A 20,589-nucleotide genomic window follows, 5' to 3' on the forward strand; every position below is an offset into this window, starting at 1 on the left:
TCTCTCTCTCTCTCTCTCTCTCTCTCTCTCTCTCTATCTATCTATCTATCTATCTATCTATCTATCTATCTATCTATCTATCTATCTATCTATCTATCTATCTATCTATCTCTTTCTCTCTCTCTGCCCATCCTCTCTTTTCTCTGTGCCTCACCTTAAACCTGACATCCAACACTGTCACACATCCAAATAAATAAAACAACATAACAATCTGACAGCCATCAAGAAAAAAGAGTTTTACAGTTAAGATCTGTAGGTTTTAGTTCAAACAGAGGATGAATTTGGACCTTGACTAAAACGAAAAGGTTCATCAGAAAGGTTAGAAATAAAACATAAGAACTTAAAACTGGAGATGAAACCTCTTTCTTTAAACAAAGAAATCCTAACCTGAGCACCTCAATATTAATTATAGTTTCAAGTCTATAATAGCATTATGTTCTAGATCACTGAAATGCAGCATTGCTACAAATTTGCTGCTTTCAGAAAAATTGAAAAACCATTTCTTCAATTTTGTCCTGGTAGATTTTCACCCACACAACTGTGACTGAACAGAGAAGGATCAAATATCGTACAGCGATGCTTGTGAAAGGTTTGTGCTGGTGTCTCTGAAGCTGGATTTTATGAGGCTGATCGGAGTGGGTTTGTCTTGGTCTGAGCTAAATTTATTTACATCTTACTTAGTAGGGAAGAAATATTTTGTGGAGCAAACAAAGATGACGCGGGGTACCACAAGGTGCATTTCTTGGGCTACTTTTGTTCAACGTAGAACAACAAGTTCCTGTAAAACTCAAAACATGTTGCTTTATTCAGCAGCACCAGACTTTTTAATGTTGATTATTAAAACATTTTTAAAACTGATGGGAAAAAAATTATGAACAACAATGAAAAACAAGATATTCAAAATAAAAGTTATTACTAAAATCATTTCATAACCTTAGATGTGTTTTGAAATATTTATTGCCAATGAGTTCTGGTAACTGAATTTATAATGTGCAATATTGTTTTAATCTTAAACTAACCCATGATATGCGTTTTCTGAAAACTTCCTCTTCTTAAATCTCCTCATGGTGGAGATTAAAAAATAAATAAATTGGCTTAACATCACCAGACAGAATATAAGTGTACTTACATCCACAATGAAGAAGTCCAGCCAGCACCAGGCATTAGTGAAGTACTTGACAAAGCCGTAGGCCACCCATTTCAGCAACATCTCCAGGATGAAGATGTAGGTAAAAACTCGATCGGCGTAATCTAGAATGATGCGCACCGTCTTCCTCTGTTCAATGTACACATCCTCAAAGGCCTGGAATGCAGCAGAATTACAGTGGACAGAAGATTAATTGTGAAGACCATTTCTTGACATCTGTATTTGTATTGAACTTGAGTGCTAAGGGAGCTAATTTAGTCTTTCTGACCAAAGAAAGCATAAAGCAAATAAAAAGAGCTGACATTTAGGGTGCTACATGTGCACAATGACACAACAAAAGCTATTAAATAAATACTGAGGTAGATGCAGCTTCCTGTCCTCCGGTCATCAACTGGGTAAGTCAAGTCTACTGGTTTTAACTTGAACTTGACATTGGAGACAAATCTGTTTTCAATAAAAGCAGAAGCTTTACACAACATAATAATAATAATAATAAAGAGAAGGGAGATAAATAAAATATGAGGACTGACAAGTCTCTGCATGACATGAACGCCAGAGGCCTTTTTTTTTTTCCTTCAGAAAGCTGTAAACCTAAGGTGAAACTTCTTGGTTGAAAGGTTGGTGCATTACAGCACTTTGCCATCCATTAAGGACTATAACATCAAGAAGAGCTGCAGCAAACAAGCAAGAGACCTGGATGCTCCCTTGCATCTTTAGAGGCCAGTGATTTTCACCACACATAGATGAACGTGTATTTATGCACTTATTATTGCAATCTACTTCCCCAGCTCTTTCTTACACCCATATTAAAGTTTAATATAACCCGGCAACTAACTATGTCTGATTCACTTCATAATAATCTATACTGTCAAATGTAATTGTTGACTACTTGGTGGGTGTGTTTGTGCTTTTACCAGAGCTCCACTGCTGAGGAGGATCATGAAGATGATGAGGGTCTCAAACCAGTTGTGCTCCACTATCAGGTAGCAGGTCTTCCTCAGGAACCACCAGTGCTTTCCCCATCCGTGAGTGATGGGAACATCGCAGCACTTGTATTTGGCCACACACTCTGCGTGATTAATGAAATATCCGAATATATATATATATAATGCATACAGCAGTTATAACATTTGCTTTATTTTGTGGTTGATAAATTACTGAAAAATACAAACAGAAGCATAAGCATGTATTTATTTACATATTTAATGTAAGTATTTGTATGTAAGATTTTTTATTATTATTATTTCAAATGCCCTGTTATGCACAGCTTTGGTTAATACAGCCAGAAACGAGTGATCAGGTCCGAAATCTGGGGTTAGTGATGAAGTCAGACCTGAATATTCACAGACACATAAACATAGTGAGAAAGTTGGCCTTCTATCACCTGAAGAACATTTCCAGGAATATAGGAGTAAAGCGAGATCCAGAGAAACTCATCCATGTGTTTATCATGAGTCTTATTGATTACTGCAGTCCAGAACGCTCTGGATCCAGGAAGTTAAACCCAGTTCTAAAGTCTCTACACCGGCTCCCTGTAGTTCAGAGAAGAAACTTTAAAATACTGTCGTTAGTTTATAAAGCACCACAGCACATTAAAGATCCGCTGCTGTTGTCTCAACCTTCCAGACCTTCAGGTCGTCTGGTTCTGACCTGCAATGCTTCCCTAGAACCAGAACCAAACATGAAGGAGCAGCATTCAGCTTCTCTGCTCCACTAATTTAAGCTCATGATGCCGTGGACTCTAACAGGGTTCCTTTGAAAGAGAAACATCCCCACAGCATCGCAAATCCTCAACGTCACTTAGTAGCGTGAAAGAGGCGTTTCACCACAAAGTGTTTGAGTTTAGCCAGCTCTGTGTTTACATTCAGATTTGCAGCACAGAGAAGGCTTTTGTCTTGGAATGCCTACCATACAACTGGTCTCCATATCGCAGTGTTTAATGGCTGTCATGAAGACTTGGTAATACTCCGCTGCCACACTTCAGTTTTCTATGTGGGAAGATTGCAGATTTTTATTTTCTTCTTTTTACCTCCCTTACTCAGCCACCAGGGTGCAAAGATACAGTTAACGTGAGATTCTGCTACTGAAGTAAATGCACTAAAACATACATTTTCTTTAAGGTTTTGTTTCACATCTGAACCACAAAGTCTGATAGAAGCTGAGCATCACGTACCGTCAGTCCAGCAGGCGTCAGGATCAAGATACTCTTCCACAACTTCAACCACCGCCACCTCCTCTACGTCCGGCTTGATGTCTATCGTGCTGCCCTCAGATGAACTGGTGTCATCCAACTACGACAAAAAAACATCAACCCATTCTTTACAACACAAGCTCAGCTAACTAATTCGATACAGAACTATATAATCTGCCACACAGCAGGGGAACAATACTTTTACGTACTTCCCAATTTTCTAAATATGCAACTGTGCTACTAACAGTTTTCTAGTAAAGTAAAAAAAATATATAATCCGTGTATAAATGTGAACATAAATTATGATTGTATTACTACTGATGCTCATTTTTATATTTATTTAAAAAATCCAGATCTATAAGCAACGAATGACACATTTGCTATGAACTAATGGACTAAACTGTATTAGTTAATCAAATAAAAACGAAAGAATATCAACAATGAGGCTTTCAAATATATAGTTCTGTTAGCTGCTAGCAGTTTTTCCTCTGCTAGCAGCTCTGCCTCCTCTGCGGGGTGTTCTGTTACTGCATGCTGTGCAGGGAGGATGAGTTGAGGTGACTGATGGTATAAGAACCAGCTGCAAGTATAATTGTGATGCAGCTGCATAATCTCAATTTTTCCCACTGTGAACCAAATGAAGGTGACCTGCATATTATAAATGCCTACAGGTTTTTGGTCTGGCTTTTGCTGTTTGTACATCATAACATACAGATGGCAATGCTTCTATTGCCTCATCAGACTTGCTCCCTGTCTGTCTCAGGCTTTTTTTTTTTTTTGTATACTCAGCATTCAGTGTAACAGCATTCCTGTCTAAATGGATGCTCTGAAATGTCACGCCAGCTTTGTGTTTTCATCTGGAAGTCGACACCAACTCTGCGGACCTTGGTTAAGATTTTAACAAATGTGATAGTGACATACTGATTGGAAACTCAAAAATAACATTTTTCTCCAATAATTTATGCACCACACATGTGGAAGTTGTTCCTGAGAAAGGAAGCGATTTATAAGACCAACAGGGTGTTGAAAATATGGTCAGAGGACGCAGAAGGATTGAATTATAATTTCTACACGTAGAAACATGTCTGTGAATCGTTCAGATTCCCAATAAGAGCAAGACTTTCAGCAGATGACAGTAAGGATAAAGGGGCTCCTGTGAAGTTCCTTTGTTTCATTTTGAGCTTTCAGCCTCTGCTGAGTAAGAAAATTGCTGGATTTGTAAATGTTGGCAACCTTTTGGAAATATCAAACTTAAGCAAACGATCAATAATGTCAAAACTATATTCACCAAGAGTGATGATCATGTAATGCTAGCTGGACTAATAGTGCTAATCACTAAAATAAGATACTGAGGACAGCTTTAAATGACAGTTTAAATGTGTTATTATAAAAAATAATTATAAAATTACCTTACCGAGGCTTCCTCTGCTCTTAAAAAAAGAGGAGTTAATGATCGCTCACAGCTATTACAAGAGCTGTTTTTATGTCTCTAATATAATTGTTCTGTGTCAAAAATCAGGCAAAATCATTATTGTTGGGTCTAAGCTTTACAGAAACTCACAATGAGAACATTGTTATTTTTCTATTTCAGACTTTTCAGTTTGAGACTATTGAATTCAAAGCTTCAGACAGTTTCATCTACCTGAAAAATCTACTGAATTCTCCTCAACAAGCCATTTCTACTCACATCTTTGCTGTTTTCCACATCCGATTCGCTGCTGAAGTCCTCCGTGTTGAGGTTTTCAAAGTCTGACTCTCCAACGGCGATGGGAACGCACACTGTGAGGTTGGGGTTGTGGATGAAAGACATGTAGTCGTCGTCAATCATGTACTTTCCCACACTGCTCCCGATGCCGCTGGTGGTGCCGTTGCCGTTTTTGGGGTAGTCCAGTTCTCGGTTGATTTCAACAGGGTGGTTTGCTATGCAGTTGAGCTTTTCCTCATAATCCAAAGGCTTCTGCTCGTCCTCTATAGGCTGCTCATCAGGAAGGTAAAATGAGACAAACAAAAATGCTGTCAGAAAACATGGAGGTAGACGATGACGTTGAGATTTTAAATAGCAGATTTTTTTCATAGAGCATATTTAAAACATTCAAAAGAAAATGCAGTTTGGGTAGCTGAAAGTCCCAGGTACAATGCTAATTAACATGCAGCCAATCCAGAAGCCCCATTAATTTTTCTTGCCAATGATTGGCTGAAATCCAATGTATGAATGCATATTAGGGTATATTTGGTGTTTCAACTATTCAAATAGGCAGTAAAAAGCGTTTTTATTAGGAGTCTCAAGCTTTTGCAGATTTCAGTGTTTTGTGGATGACTGTCGTCCCTGAACCCTCCAAATACTGGGGGTGTACCGTGTCTGTTGAGGCAGCAAGACTGCAGCTCTCTTCTAAACCGACCAGCGTTTCCAACTCTTCAGTAACAAACGTAGCTACTGGTTGTCCTAAGAGACTTTAAAAGTTGTTAAATGACCTCACTGTATACGTTTAGAAGAATGATTCCAGTCTCTCTTGCTGATCTTAAGTCTTTTTTTTAAATCTCCCTAAAGTCACAATTCCAGGACTCAATCAAAGATTACCCAGAGACCCTCTGGTTCTGTTACTTAGGCTTATCAATTTTCTTTTATTAATCAATATTTTTAAAATGTCTTTTGTTTCATTTTTACTGACACTTTCTCATGAACAGCCCTTATGGAAATCTTGGCAGCTTTAAAACCATAACTTTTTTAAACCTTTGGCACATGTTGATGCCTAAGCGTCATGTACCTTTTTGAGAACCGTGGCTACCAAGATTCGCATGTTGGCTTTAAACCAGGCGATCCCTATCTTGATGCGGGCAACAGCGAGTTGGAGGTTGTTGGGTTCTCCGTCGTCATCGGTGGCAGCGAGGTTGTCTGCACTGAACGAGCTCAGCAGCAGAGCCAGAAACAGGTTCAGCACCTTACAGGGAAACACAAAGCGTACTCTGAAACCTCAGAGCTTAGTGTGCATGCGCTACTACGATTGTGCGATTTTTTTTTTCTTACCACCAGATTTCCAATGACCATAACCATCATGAAGACGATAATGCACATGGCTTGTCCTGCCACCTCCATGCAGTCCCACATCGTTTCAATCCACTCTCCACACAGCACTCTGAACACGATCAGGAAGGAGTGAAAGAAGTCGTTCATGTGCCAGCGTGGGAGTTCGCAGTCCAACGCGATCTTGCACACACAGTCCTTGTAGCTTTTTCCAAACAGTTGCATTCCCACCACGGCAAAGATGAAGACGATGATGGCCAACACCAAGGTCAAATTACCCAGAGCTCCCACCGAGTTCCCAATGATCTTAATCAGCATGTTTAGTGTGGGCCACGACTTGGCCAGTTTGAACACTCTTAACTGTGAACGGAAAACAGGATTAATTGGTTTTATTTTGAACTCATTTAACACATATTAGCTAAGGTAGATCAAGTCAGAGTTTAATCCTAAACCTGAGCATCACATAACAGAAATCTGATGATTGCATCTCATATATCTGTGACATTAAAACGAGACTCAAGTTTTCGCTTACCAATCGGAAAGACCTGAGAACTGAGAGTCCCTCCACGTCTGCCAGCCCCAGTTCAACCAAACTCAGGGTCACGATGAAGCCGTCAAAACAGTTCCAGCCTTCCTGGAAGTAGTAGTAGGGGTCCATGGCTATGAGCTTGGCAAACATCTCACCAGCAAAGATGCCGGTGAAAACCTACAGGGGGAGGCAAATTTTAAAAGAGATGCCAGTGAGACTCAGGAGGAACATATCACTTCACTGCTACTCATAGGTTGAAGCAGTGATCTATCAGCATTACATAGTGTTGAGATTTGCATTATCTTAACACTTCACTCGGCATGCCTGGTGCTCGACACGGCTCAGATGTCATGGTAGATAAACTAACTTTCTGATTTATTTAACTGATAATTATTTGACAGTTTCTCTTTAAAACGTTAAGCTCTTATTCGCAGATGTTAATTGATAAGTAAGTTCTGTGTTTTAGAAAAAAAACAAGATGGTAGTATTATGGCAAAAGATCCTTACTCTATCCTAATGTGATAACAGACTGTAAATGTTACACACACTATGTACAAAATGTGGTCATGTGACAAGACTTGATATTTCATAAAAGACACTTTATTTTTTTTCACTTCATGTTTGTAGCCAAGACAAAGAACAGTGATTAAAACGCATTTTGGTATTTCCACTGTATAAATTTAGCATGTAATTGTTTAATCACAGTTTTAATAAATAACAATATGAGATCTGGGTCAGGTGGCACTCTGTGATTACTGTGATGGTGTAAGTACTTTTCTACCTTTGAAAACAATGTACCTCACAAGAAAAAACTTTAAAGTGGCAATCAATAAACATGCAGTCAGTTTAAAACAGATTTAAGCACGTTGAAACATGAGCAATCTTGAAACTTTAACACCTTAAATTACAGCCAGTCGCTATAAAAAGGAGTCTTTACATATAGAAGGCGTAAGTAAAAAACTTCTGTACGCTTAGATAAAAGTGGTAGTGATGATAAACCTCAAAAGATGTCATGTAAATTATCTTTGCACAACCCCAACTAGCTTGCTTGCAATGACCTTAAAATGTATTAGTGTTAAAACCTTAACTCTGTGCAAATTTTAAATGCCAGCATAAGGTCAAAAAATCTACACATTCACCAACCCGACAGCTAATCATGTGTCCAGTCAGTGCTGCAGAAGACACCCAGTGATTCACACTGCACCATCCAGCTTCTAATGCAGGGTGAATTAAATTCCTGTTTCACTTTGGACAGCTACCAACGCTTATGACCTCATTTCCTGTCTCAGTGCTGACGCAGAGTGAATACTGCTGTGCTACAGTGTTTTTTTTTTTTTTTTAGGAAGCCGGGGCTGGACTCAGTCAAATCAAAATGTCTTCTTGTTTGGCATGTTCACTGCTGAACTGTGTCGAACCACATCTACGTACGTCTTCAGGTGGAAGGAAGTGTGCCAAAAATATGAGACATTTCACGTATTTGTCGAAGCACAGACTTTGTGTAAGAAAAGTGAACGAAAAGCTGGTGATGAGACTGCAGAGCTGACTAGATGGCAACATTAAAATGGAAATAAATATTTAATGAGATTTCCATCTGATAACTCTATGTGGTCAGTTTGAGTTCTTAAGTGCACATACGAAATGATGCATTGTTTTGCTTAAGCGGACAAATGTGAAACTCCTCCATCGCTCCGGCGGAGGAGAAAAGAAGACGGTAAACGTTGTCGTCTCTCACCAGGTTGCCGACGGACAGGACCTCCTCGAAATGTGGCGTCATCGGGTAATGCTCCATGGCCATGAAGAGAGTGTTGAGCACGATGCAGATGGTGATGGCCAGATCCACAAACGGGTCCATGACAATTAGATAGACGATGTGCTTGAGTTTTAGCCAGATGGGGCAGCATTCCCAGATGAGGAAGATGTTTGCAAACTTGTACCAGCAGGGAGGACACTTTCTTTGAGACTCTTCTAACTCTGCAAGATGAAGGAGAACAGGTATTGTTATTATATGTTAAATTTAGGTCATGACCCATTACTTGCAAAAGTAATCCTACCCCTGATCTTTTTCACCTTTTGTCCCGTTACAAAAGAAAATGTCAATGGACTTTGATATTGCTGTGCACAGTCGCAGAGTGGGAGGAAAGCGGTACATTATTTTTTATTTTACAAAAAAAATAACTTCAAAATACCCCTGTTGTATGCTCAACTCCTGCTGAGTCATTACTCATTCACATTTCACTGGGCTGGACTTTAACTGGGCCATTCTAATACAGAAATACTTTTCTTAGCAGCAACATTGTCTCTCATGCTTTATGCTTAGGGTTGTTGTGATGCTGAAAGGTGAATCTCTGCATCATTCTCACGTCTTCTGCAGCCTCATGTTTTAGCTAAATCCTTCCTCCCATCAGCTTTGACTGGGAAAAAAATGCATGGTTTTCAATGTTTTTCAAATAAAATAACTGAAGGGTGGTGTGTATTTGCATCCAGCCCTATTGAATCAGCTGTACTGCAACTAAAGCTGATTAAAAAGTTAGGGCTGTCACCATTACGATCAGATTTGTGAAGTGCATGAATAATATTTGTCTCATCCAAAGAATGAACAATCAGAGCTACTGTGGGGCTATGAGAGGTTGAGCAGCTAAAACTAAAGCCTTTCTTCTGCCTACATCCCCCAGAATGCTGCGGAGTTCAGTGGAATTACTGACAATTTTTAAAAAAATGTATTTTCTCTTTATATTGATCATGTGTCTCTCGTGATATTTACTGATTTATCACCCAGCCCAGTTTAAACTTGCAACATAACAAAATGTGTTCAGGCTATCTAAACACATCCTGATTACATGTACATTTGAAAGCAGGTCATTTTCGCCATTTCTGTGAAAGCATTACAAGGTTTTTGTGAAATAAGCGCACCTTCTAAGAGTGTGTTGGTGACCACGCTCATCTGACTGTTGGCACGGTCCTTTCCTTTGAAGGAGGAGTTGAGCTGATCCACAGAAATCATGAGAGAGCCGGAGTGTTTCTTCTTAATCTCCACATCTGTAGTCTGTACTCAGAGAAAACATGAATGATCATTTAGAAAAGCACGAGACGCACACAGAAATTGAAAGCAATGCTTCAGAGCTACCTCAGCCACTAAATAATACCCGTGTTCCACTGAACAGACCAAATAAAGAAAACACATCCTAGATCTTCACTTCAAATCTGCAGATTACGCTGAACTCGTCCTAATGCCTTTGTAATATTGAAATTCATGCAGTGGCATGCATGTCATGTCAACAGAGGGGATCTCAAGACATCGTTAACATCTACACCATGCTAAACTTCAAAAGAGGTAAACAGGTAAGAGCAGGTTGGCTGGCTGAGAAAAGAGGAGGTCTACCATGCGTGCTGCAAGGGGAGAAATATCATTACAGAAAAACTGTTTCAAGCTTGTTTGTTGCACCATCCAGGGTTAGGAACGGAGAATAGATGAAGACAGGAGAGGAGGAGGTGAATGAAAGAGAAAGACAGACATGGAGAGAAGAGGGTTGATAAGAAGAAGGATAAAAGCTTAAGAATGGGATTTCTAAGTAGAGACATGAAGGGAAAGTTCCTCGGCAAGAAATGTTCATTTTTGTGAATTTTGTTGACTAGTTCATTGGTTTGGTGAAAATGGGAGTTTGTAGATATGTTTCTGCTTGTTAGTCATAAAAACAAAAAAACAAAAAAGCATTAAATCAAAGAGTAAGTGGCTCTGCAGGGTGACGTTTTAAACAGAATCTGGTTATTCAGGAGGAGAAAGGAGAGCTTAGAGTTCAGGAAACAGAGAAACAAGGGAGGGGGAGGGTTTGGGCTTCGAAAGAAGGAGCTGCAGAGATCAGGGCCGTCATCATGCCTAAACCGTATTGGTGTCCCATGGACGTCCTTACACTGTCATCAGTGGCTGCCTTATCTATTTTCACCTCAGGCAGAAGCCGTCTGCCAGGCCCGGGGCCGATGAGCGACACCACGCCGTTGCAGTCCACCGTGCTGTTCCTCTTCCCTCCAGAGTGTGGCGCCAGTGGGTGGATGCGGGACGAGCCCTGGCTGTAGCCGCTGTAGCTGTTGCGACGGTAAGGTATGAACAGTGAGCCTCGGCGGTCTTCACTCTCCTCCACAGTGCTGTGCTCGTCGTCCGCAAACTCGTTCTCCGAGCCCATGTCCTTGGAGCGGCCCTTGAAGCTGAAGATGCTGCTGCGGCTGTTGTGGCGCGACATGAAGGGCGAGCCGGGGATGCTGAGCAGAGACTGAGGAGAGACAGATTTAAACAAAAAAAAAAATGGAGGTGTTGAGGTTGCTGAAAACAGCTGGAATTAGAAAATACAGACCAAGAAAACAGAGTGCAGACAGAGAGACGAGAAGCAAATAAAAAATAAATGATAAAAACCAGGAACTGCTGGAGTTTACGCTGTCACTGCATAAATAACATTTTAAACAATAACAGTGATTTATTCCATGTTTTTGTCTCACATGTGTTTTGTTATGCAATTGATCAAGAATCACTGCTTTCCTAATTGTAATATTTCAATTTTGAGCACATTTTTAATTGCTTAGCAGAGAAAAACCTGAACAGAGTCTCAATGAAACACAAGATTTAGTGATGGAAGAAAAGCAGCTGGTGTAAAATGACCAAATTACAGTCAGACCTCAAAAGATCTGAAGATCTATAACATATATTTAGTTATTTAGCACAAGTGAAACTTGTGTATTATTATTTCATCATTACACGCAAATTGATATATTTGTGTTTTTTATTAATGGAGTTATAGGGAATAAAAACCTAAAATTCAGTCCCTCAGAAAACATTTTTCAATCTTACAAGCCAATAAAAATTCGGTTTGGGCCTGCACAGTGGCTGACAGCAGAACTGAAAAACTTCCTGGTTGTATTGGAATGAAAAATTACATCTAACTGAACGTTTAGATAATGCATCAGCTTTCCCACCTGGTTTGGACAAAACGTCAGCCAACACAAAATGGCTGCATATCCCCTGTTAAAGAGGAACCTCACAGGTCACTGGGCTGGATCAATAATTTAGGACCGAACTGAAGCCGAACACTTCCAACCACTAAAAGCTCATACAGTTTTCAAACGGATCGCTTTGCAGAAGCCGACACGTTCTCTTCTGACTGCACCTGGTTCATGATGGACGTCTTCCTGCCCAGTCGGGTTCCTGGGAAGCGGATGGTGCTCTTCTTGCTGCCGTCGTCCGACTCAGACTTGACTACCTTCTCGCTGTCTCCTTTCTCCTTCTCCTGCTCTTTCTGTCGCCATTTCTTCTTACGATTGCGTCGCTCTTTGGCGCTTTTTGAGCTCAGCTTGGAGACCTCTGAGGAGCTGCGGGACAAGTGACCCCCTTCTACGTCCTCCAACGCAGCCTCTGACACGGTCCCTGCCGATGTGGCCATAGCTGCAGCCTGAAGCGGGGAGAAAATAAACAAAATAGCCTCACATCGAGCACAAATCAGATGTTTGCATCTCAGAGGAAAGCCGAAGCTTACCTGCGTCTCCTCCTGCTGCTTTTTGAGCTGTTCCAGCATAGCTTTGAATTCGGCCTCTTTTTGCTCAGCCTCCTCCATTGTGGCCTGATTCTGCTCCTCATAAGCCATGGCCACCACAGCCAAGATCAGATTGACCAGGTAGAAGGAGCCCACAAAGATGACCAGCACAAAGAATACCATGTAGGTCTTCCCTGCAGCTCGCAGAGTCTGAGAAAACAAAAATAAATAAATAAATAACACGGAGGTCGATGCATGACTTTATGTTATGGACCAACACAAAGTATAGTCCAAAAATGTAAAAGCGCAACAAAAAGGAGTTGTCATCTTATTTATTTTATTCTTTATAGATTAAACATTGAAAAGTGCATTTGAAATGAGTCCCGTTGGTTCAATACTTCATGAAACTAAAATTTTATGAAGTATTGAGGTGGGGTTTGCTGTACCACAGTGGTCTCAAGCTCCAGTCCTCTAGATCTGGTGTCCTGCAGCTTTTAGGTCCATCTCTGCTTCGGCACACCTGCCTCCAATATTAGCTCATTAACAAGAGCTCGACTGCATGCCAGCGAGGCCGTTCAGCTATTTGATTCAAGTCCATAGCACAAGGGACACGTCTAAAAGCTGCAGGATTCTGGTCCTCGAAGAACGTAGTTTAAACCACTGCCTTCCAGATTTGAAAATTGTTCTTCTACCTGTGAGAAAAATCAGCTCAAGCTCCATCAGGCTGGATGAAAAACATCTGTTCTCATCAGTTTTTATGTCTTGCTATAGATTCTCATTTGGATTCAGATGTATTAGGTGCACAGTTAATAGTAGCTTTAATAGGCTGTTAGAACTGAGTTATGGATCTCTGCAGCTCCTCCAGAGTTATCATAGGTTCTTGGATGATTTGCTGGTTAATCATTCACTTTGCCTGACCTGTCAGGGGAACTCTGTTTAATTATTGGGTGACCTCTGGAAGAAACGGATTGTCAGATCTAAGCAGTGGGACAGAAGAGATATTTTATAGAAAAGATTTGTGACAAATCAGGAAAACTTCTCCTCACCAGCATGTAGAGATTTTCCCAGAAGTCTTGAGTCATGAGACGAAAGAGGGTGAGGAAAGCCCACCCGAAGCTGTCAAAACTGGTGTAACCATAGTTTGGGTTTCTTCCAGCTTTCATGCACATGAAACCCTCTGGACATCGTCTGAAAGGAAGTCACACAAATGTGTCTCAAAGAAACTGTTCAAATGAAACTAATTGTTACTTTTAGCGTCATCTCTGTGTGGTTAATGTGTCCCTCCAGATATTTGTGCGATTTTAAAGAGATAAAACCGCATTACACGATCAATTGTTAAAAAGGCGACATATAATTTATTCAAGTTTTAGATTAATTTTGCAATAAAAAAAACTATTTAACCAACTCCATGAACAGAGACAGAAAATATCCATCATGAACTCACATTAAATCGCAACTCACCCTGAGTCTGAACTGTTTCCACACAGCAGAGCGTCCAGAGCACCGGGCAGGAAGTAGAAATTTGCTGCAGAAAAGCAAAGACAGTCACTTTCACCGATCACTGCCTATAGGATAAATTAGTCAGTGTTTCTGTTTATGTTTCGTAAAAGCAAGATGAAAAAATATTGAATTTCAGTACTAGGAGTCTCAAACATGTCTAATTTATTTTCTATTCAAAACTCCAAATTTGTAAAACTCAAACTCTGTTAGTTTTTCAAAATATTAATGACAAAGTTTCCAATGAATGAATATTTCTGCAGCTGTTAGGCTGCTATGAAACGTGTAATAAACATAAAAATAAAAAACTAAAGTTGGACTTTTACAGAAACGTACACATATTTTTTCACGCTAGACTTGCACTCTGCACGAGCCCCCAGTTTAACCGAGGGTCAGGGGTCATACTCACATTCGTTATAGATGTATTTGTTCCAGTCGAAACCTCGGCTGCCGTTTTCCAGGTACTGCTCGGTCATGTTGATCGGCCAGAAGACGCACTTGTTGCGGAGGTTCCCCATGAACAGCTGCAAGCCGATTAGCGCAAAGACGCTGAGACAGAAGACGGTCAGGATCATCACATCCGACAGCTTCTTCACAGACTGGATCAGAGCGCCCACGATGGTCTTCAGGCCTGTTCACACACAAACAACACACACACACGCAGATGTGCACAAATGCACAAATATGGAAACGGCCCGCCTCACACATTTACACCATTGCACAGATTCACACGCAAACATGAAGGAAGGAGTAAGAGAAAAAAACGACTATTTTCTTTTTCTGGAATCGGGAAAATGATCCCAAACACATAAAAAGTGTCACGAACAGACAGACTAACATTTGGAATGAGCCTAACTCAACTTTATTAAAAATTTGTGGATGATGCTTAAAAGTAGAGGGAAAGCAACAAGTTTAAATGAACACCAAATTAAAAGGGGTCAAAGTTCACAATAGCATAACTCAACTGAATGCTAGGAAGTGTTATGACATTCATGCTGATGATGAATGTTCATACGCGTCTGAGTGACAGTGTAGCCTCATCAAACTGAGTCTTCTGCGGCGTTGCCACTAGCCTGCTCAACAGTGATTATAGCTCATCACTGAAGTGTCACTTCAGATAAGAAACTGCAGTAAAAAAGGTAATGAAAGATAAGTATGGTGTAATTAATAAGCTCCTTCAACAGAAACGTCTGCCGGAGCTCGAACAGCAGCGGGATCTCTGAGTTCAAATGAATTAAGCTGTTTCTTCTACATACAACTAACATAAAGAGCATCTGAACAACAGCTAAATTAAGGATGCAATAAATAATTTTTTTTTAATTGTTTTTGTTTAATGTCATGTTTCTGATTTTAGCAATTTATTTATTGTCAAGTCTGATCAGAGCAGATTGAGCAGAATTCCCCAAAAGAAAATGAAAATATGCGTTTCGGAGTTCAAAAAGGCTTTATTTCATAATAGAAGTACTTTAAGATTTTATGGGATGTACAGAATATTGTATCGCAATACTTTGAAGAAGATGTTTGAAAACTATCACAGCAAATACTCAAGTCTTGTGGGATTTTTCCATCAGAGAAATATGCACACGTGTAAACAGATCTCAAGAAATAAAAAGAGTAGAGCGACACGACAACTCGAGGAAGATTTAAACAGAAGAGGAACGGTTTTAACTTCATCAGTGGAGAAATCCCAAACCAACTTCAGGAAGCATTATGCACATCATATTAAACGCAGTACATATATAGTTAAAAAGTGCAAACGATGCACAGATGCAGGTTTACGCAGGGAAGCAAGAAATGAAGAAGATGATGAAAAGACATGCACAAAGATTTAGCTTCAAGGAGCTCTAGAGTTGGGGTATAGGGTCAATGAGAGGAGGCATGCAGGTCATTTAAACGCCAAGGCTGAGGGAAATGGCCACATCAGTATAAATAGTATTAAGCAAAATGATTAAATTATTCTAAATGAAAGAAGACTAACTTTTATCCCACCTTCTTTTCTTATTCTGAGTGCTCTTTGCACTCATCTCATTTAGGATGCTGAAGAGGGAATATCCACTGTTTAATGACACATTTTTGCACCATTTTTCTCCCTTATATATAAAAAGATAATATAAAAATTATTTTATATCAGTTATTATTATTTACTGATGTTATTTTTGTCGGATTTAATTGTTTTAGAGGATCTGATATGTGTCAAAAAACAAAGAAGAAATCTGCATGGAGAACATCATCCTGAAATATTCAGATTCAACCGAAGTAACTCCTTGATGGGCAGATGTTTTTTCACTATTTTCACAAGCAGTTTGCAATGTTAAGTCAGAGGTTTTGCTCTCAGGTGTGTTTCTTTTGTTTTTATTCCCAATGCCTTAATGGCTGGTTCTGTAATTGAATTATTGCCAACATCTGGTGAGACAAAAGCTCTGACTGCAAGGAAACGATACAAATCTAAACTATGTAGGATTTGCATAATACTGCTTATTTGACACATTTATATGATGTGATTATTGTAAAAATAATCTATAACTCAGTATGGACTTAATGAAAATTTAATTAAAAAATAAATTAATGACCCCCGAATTGGATTTGAACAGTGAGTTTCAGAGGATCATGCAGCACAGGCCTGGCAGTCTTACAGGATTAAACTGTTTACATGACAACAAAAGGCGGAACCGTTGGAGTCTGGACACAAACCAAATCGGTGCAAATAGCAGATGATAGATTTTTCCCCTCTCACATATTTCTCACCTAATATGTACTTATAAAAAAAAAATACTTATTGAACATTAAGAAAACACAATAAAACTTTTCTGGCAAATAATCCCTGAGTTTTCTTCATTTCTAGAATCACTTCCGCTTCGGAGCAATCCAAACATTTTAAGAGAGATGCAAGTTTTTTACAGTCATAGGGAAAAGAAAATAAGTTCCTTTTTCATTTCTGAGGGTTTAAATATTTTTTTATATCTTTAGAGGTTTTGGAGTTTGCTTATTTCCTCACAAAAACTTCTACTTGGGCAAAAATCTGCGTTTTGTGCGGTTTTACACATTTTAATTTGGATTTTTGAACTTGATACAAATCAGATCATATCAGGTTCAAACCCGGCAATTGACTCTTTTCACTATGACTGTACATTTGTCCTCAGCGTAATCCTACGAAACATGTAAGCCCACAAGACTGCCTGCAGACTGCTCAGCCAATCAAAAATGCTCCACATTTTTGATTGCAAAGAAAAAAAAAAGGAGATACACAAAGAAAAACATCTAATTTTAGGATCAGCCTTAGTGTTTAAATGGGAGTCTCACCTGGAATGACAGAAATAGTTTTCAATGCTCGGAGAACCCTGAACGTTCTCAGCGCCGAGACATTCCCAAGGTCCACAAACTCTGTTATATATCTGCAACAAGGTAGGATGACACACAGAACAGAACCCTATGATACACAACACACACGATAACAACACACACGAATGATTGTGCAAGAACATGACACCAGCACCACCACCGAAGACCGGGAGGGGACACAGAGGCTGAACACCTGTCCGCCCAGTGAGAGGAGGACGGAGGAGGAAGAGGACGAGGAAGAGGAGGGAGTGAAACACAACCACGACTAACATGAAGCCCCGTGGGTCGCCCTCCCGCAAGACAAACACCTGCCTTACCTGGAATAACTGAAATAGTTTTCAAAGCCCTCAGAACCCTGAACGTACGCAGAGCTGACACATTGCCTAGGTTTACAAACTCTGTTATATACCTGCAAGGTGGATCAGATACAGTCACTCAGGAGTTATCCAGGTTAGAGGAAGAGGAAAAAAGTTGCAAAATATTTTAGTAAGCATGGCTAACGTGACGGGACTGAATGCCCTGGAAAAAAGTAATTTCATTTAATCTAATCTAATTTAATTCATAAGGTCATCCAATCAGTCGAAACTACAATAGGTTGGTTTGTGTGAAGTGGCATTTTGAGAAGTACTTATGAGTCGTCAGGGTTTTTTTCTTGAGGTGGAAAACATATTTCATGTTAGGAAAACAGGAAGGAAATTTGATGATAGCTTCTCAGAGCAGAGCATCAGGCCGATAAAACGACTGAAATACAGAGATTATATGTTTTTTTTTTTGTTTTTTTAGAGAGAAAGGTGTGATTATGCAAGAACTTAAAAACAGTGTTAATGTTTACACCGCTGCTATACTGTAGGTACAACACTGACTCACTCTACTACTCCACACAACCCCTCTGCAAAGGTTTACGCCACCAGCTAGAAAATCCCCAGATATACAGAAAAATATAAGTATTAAACTTAAAAAGCTAAGGGGGGATTTAACCAGGCTAAAAACATTTTTTTTATTTTAAAAAAAGCTTCAACTGCAATATGATGAGAACATAAGCAAATTAATATTTATGATTTATGCTCCTTAACTTATGGAAGAATTTGACAATTTCTCATCACTTAAGTCGACTAAATTCTCTTTTATCTACAGTTTATTCTAGTTATTTCTCTGTTTTGATATTAAACTGCAATAACAATGCAATATTCAAAGATTTATTTTGAATTAATCAAAGAATACTCAAAATATACAGTGTCATGATAAAGTGTTTGCTTTTTTTGTCACACTTAAATGTCCCATCAAACAAATTTTTATGTCAGACAAGTATAATCAAAGTAAATAAAAAAAAAAACACTTTTCAATTTTTTTTCAAATGTATCCAAACCCAACACTAACTGGAAGTATATTGCCCATCTCCTCTTGAATTAACTCTAATTTACGCATTTTTACCCGACATCATTTAAACAGAACATTTTTGGCAACATGAAATGGGTTACAAAATCTAAAAAAAATAACAAATTCTGCCCCAATTTGAAGAAAATCAAGAACAGATACGAAACAAAAATCCTTTTAAAAGTTTTTAGTCCAATGAACCACAAGTGGAGGAAGCATGGAGAAGTGGCCAGGATGCTAAAACGACTCCAACAGCACATCAACAACTAGAACCTGGAGAATCACCTGAAGCAATGCAGACCTCGCATGCCTCAGTTACTGTTTATGATTCAAAATAAGAAAGAAAAAAACAGCTTGATTTCTAAGGCCAAAACCAACGGCGACCAAAAAGAGAAGACACAGACCCACCACACATTTACCAAAAAAACATTTTGATGAGCCTCAAGACTTGAACTGACAAGACAAAAATCAAACTCTTTGGATCAGTCACACACTAACGAGGCATTTCGGAAAAAAAAATAACCTGCCAGGGTGTTAAAGCCTCTTATCAGGCTCAGAGGGCAATTACTTTTCCATACAGTGCCAGTGTGGTTTGGATAATGTTCATTGAAACAAATCATATTTTAAAAACTTCATTTGGTGTTTATTTCTGCAGTGACAGAATATGAAAACACCTAAGAGGTATTAATACTTTTGCAAGACACTGTGTATTTTAAGTTAAGGTATATAGGTATTATTAATAATACACCTTCTCTCTAAGTCTTTTTGATATGCCTTTGGCTTTATATTGTGACTTTACAAGAGCAGTTATCCACTAATGCTGCAAAAGAGACAACAGGATCCTGGGATGCACAGCCGCAGCTGCTCATGTTTGAAGCTACACTTTAAATATACAAGTAATAAAAGTACAAGAAATGTTTTCACTGCTATTTTTAGTAGATCTGCTGAAATTTTATCACTAAGGCGGATCACGAATAATTTACACGTTGCGTTTATGTGCTTGTTTATGCAACTAATGAGTTTTCTTGTAATGTTACCTTAAATCTTTTTAATACACAACTACACCTCTTTTTATGTAAATAAGACAAGTATCACATAAACATATACTTACGCCATTGAAATGACCATGAAGTCCAGCCAGTTCCATGGATCTCTGAGAAACGTGAAGCCGTCGATGGCAAAACCTCGGGCAACGATTTTTGTGAGCGACTCGAATGTGTAGATACCCGTGAAGGTATACCTGTGAGAGAAAGTCCAGTGGAGAGTGAGGAGCAGCGACAGGATGCAGATCTGCAAGTAATTTGGGGCAAAGTATACTGTATACTTACTCTACTTGTTTGGACCACTCTGGCGGGTCACTAAATGTCATGAATATACAGTTGGTCAAAATGGTACACATGATGATCATGCTGAATAACGTGGAGGCACAAATGTTAAGGAAAACCTTGAACAGTGCGCACATAAAACAGCAAGATGTGTTCAATCTTTTTGGAAGGTAGGAAGAAAGACGGTAATGTGATTTAGAAAAACAAGAAAATTATTATTATTAGTTAACTTGTACATCTTAAAGTAAAGACGACACAATGTAAGTTCTTCCTAAGAGGAAATGTGAATTAACAAAGAGAAATAACAAATTTAAGTCACAGCAAAATATGAATAGATGTTTCATTATTAAGAAAGAAAAGGAGTCACATCAATAAAAGCTACCGTCTTCTAATTGAGGAATACGTTGCAGGTGATCATTTTACACAAATAAACCTTTAATATATTGGATTTGTTGAGCGTTGTGCAGTTGAATATGTGGGAATCAATCCAGCTAATTTCCTTTTGAGCTTTAAGAGGCTCAGTTATCTAATGAACACAAATCTACATAAGAGTGGAAAAACATTCCTCATCAGTAAAGGCGGACTTCTGTTCAAAAGGCAGGAATAGCTGAGAAATATTTCTGTTTTTCATGGAAAATGACATGAAATC

The 20,589-nt window shown here is 39.1% G+C and overlaps 1 protein-coding gene across 5 annotated transcripts in view; it reads right to left on the reverse strand.

Annotated features, from left to right (window-relative positions):
* Positions 1-20,589, reverse strand: part of scn8ab (sodium channel, voltage gated, type VIII, alpha subunit b) — a 51,705-nt gene that overhangs the window by 11,868 nt on the left and 19,248 nt on the right. Inside the window, exons 4-21 of one of the 5 annotated variants that reach the window (XM_017304839.1) lie at positions 19,944-20,033; positions 19,727-19,855; positions 17,203-17,294; positions 14,312-14,533; positions 13,867-13,930; positions 13,452-13,593; positions 12,409-12,615; positions 12,043-12,324; positions 10,831-11,154; positions 9,800-9,932; positions 8,622-8,860; positions 6,893-7,066; positions 6,364-6,720; positions 6,104-6,277; positions 5,026-5,313; positions 3,321-3,438; positions 2,062-2,216; positions 1,130-1,303 (exon numbers count right to left, since the gene is read on the reverse strand). In XM_017304839.1, coding sequence (XP_017160328.1) covers positions 1,130-1,303; positions 2,062-2,216; positions 3,321-3,438; positions 5,026-5,313; positions 6,104-6,277; positions 6,364-6,720; positions 6,893-7,066; positions 8,622-8,860; positions 9,800-9,932; positions 10,831-11,154; positions 12,043-12,324; positions 12,409-12,615; positions 13,452-13,593; positions 13,867-13,930; positions 14,312-14,533; positions 17,203-17,294; positions 19,727-19,855; positions 19,944-20,033 — 3,364 coding nt within the window. Of the gene's footprint in view, positions 1-1,129; positions 1,304-2,061; positions 2,217-3,320; positions 3,439-5,025; positions 5,314-6,103; positions 6,278-6,363; positions 6,721-6,892; positions 7,067-8,621; positions 8,861-9,799; positions 9,933-10,797; positions 11,155-12,042; positions 12,325-12,408; positions 12,616-13,451; positions 13,594-13,866; positions 13,931-14,311; positions 14,534-17,202; positions 17,295-17,558; positions 17,651-19,726; positions 19,856-19,943; positions 20,034-20,589 lie in introns of those variants that run through there. The other 4 variants (XM_017304837.1, XM_017304840.1, XM_017304838.1 and 1 more) reach the window with 4 other exon arrangements.

The sequence above is a fragment of the Poecilia reticulata genome, linkage group LG5 (genome assembly GCF_000633615.1).
Source record: "Poecilia reticulata strain Guanapo linkage group LG5, Guppy_female_1.0+MT, whole genome shotgun sequence".
Classification (NCBI taxonomy): Eukaryota; Metazoa; Chordata; class Actinopteri; order Cyprinodontiformes; family Poeciliidae; genus Poecilia; species Poecilia reticulata.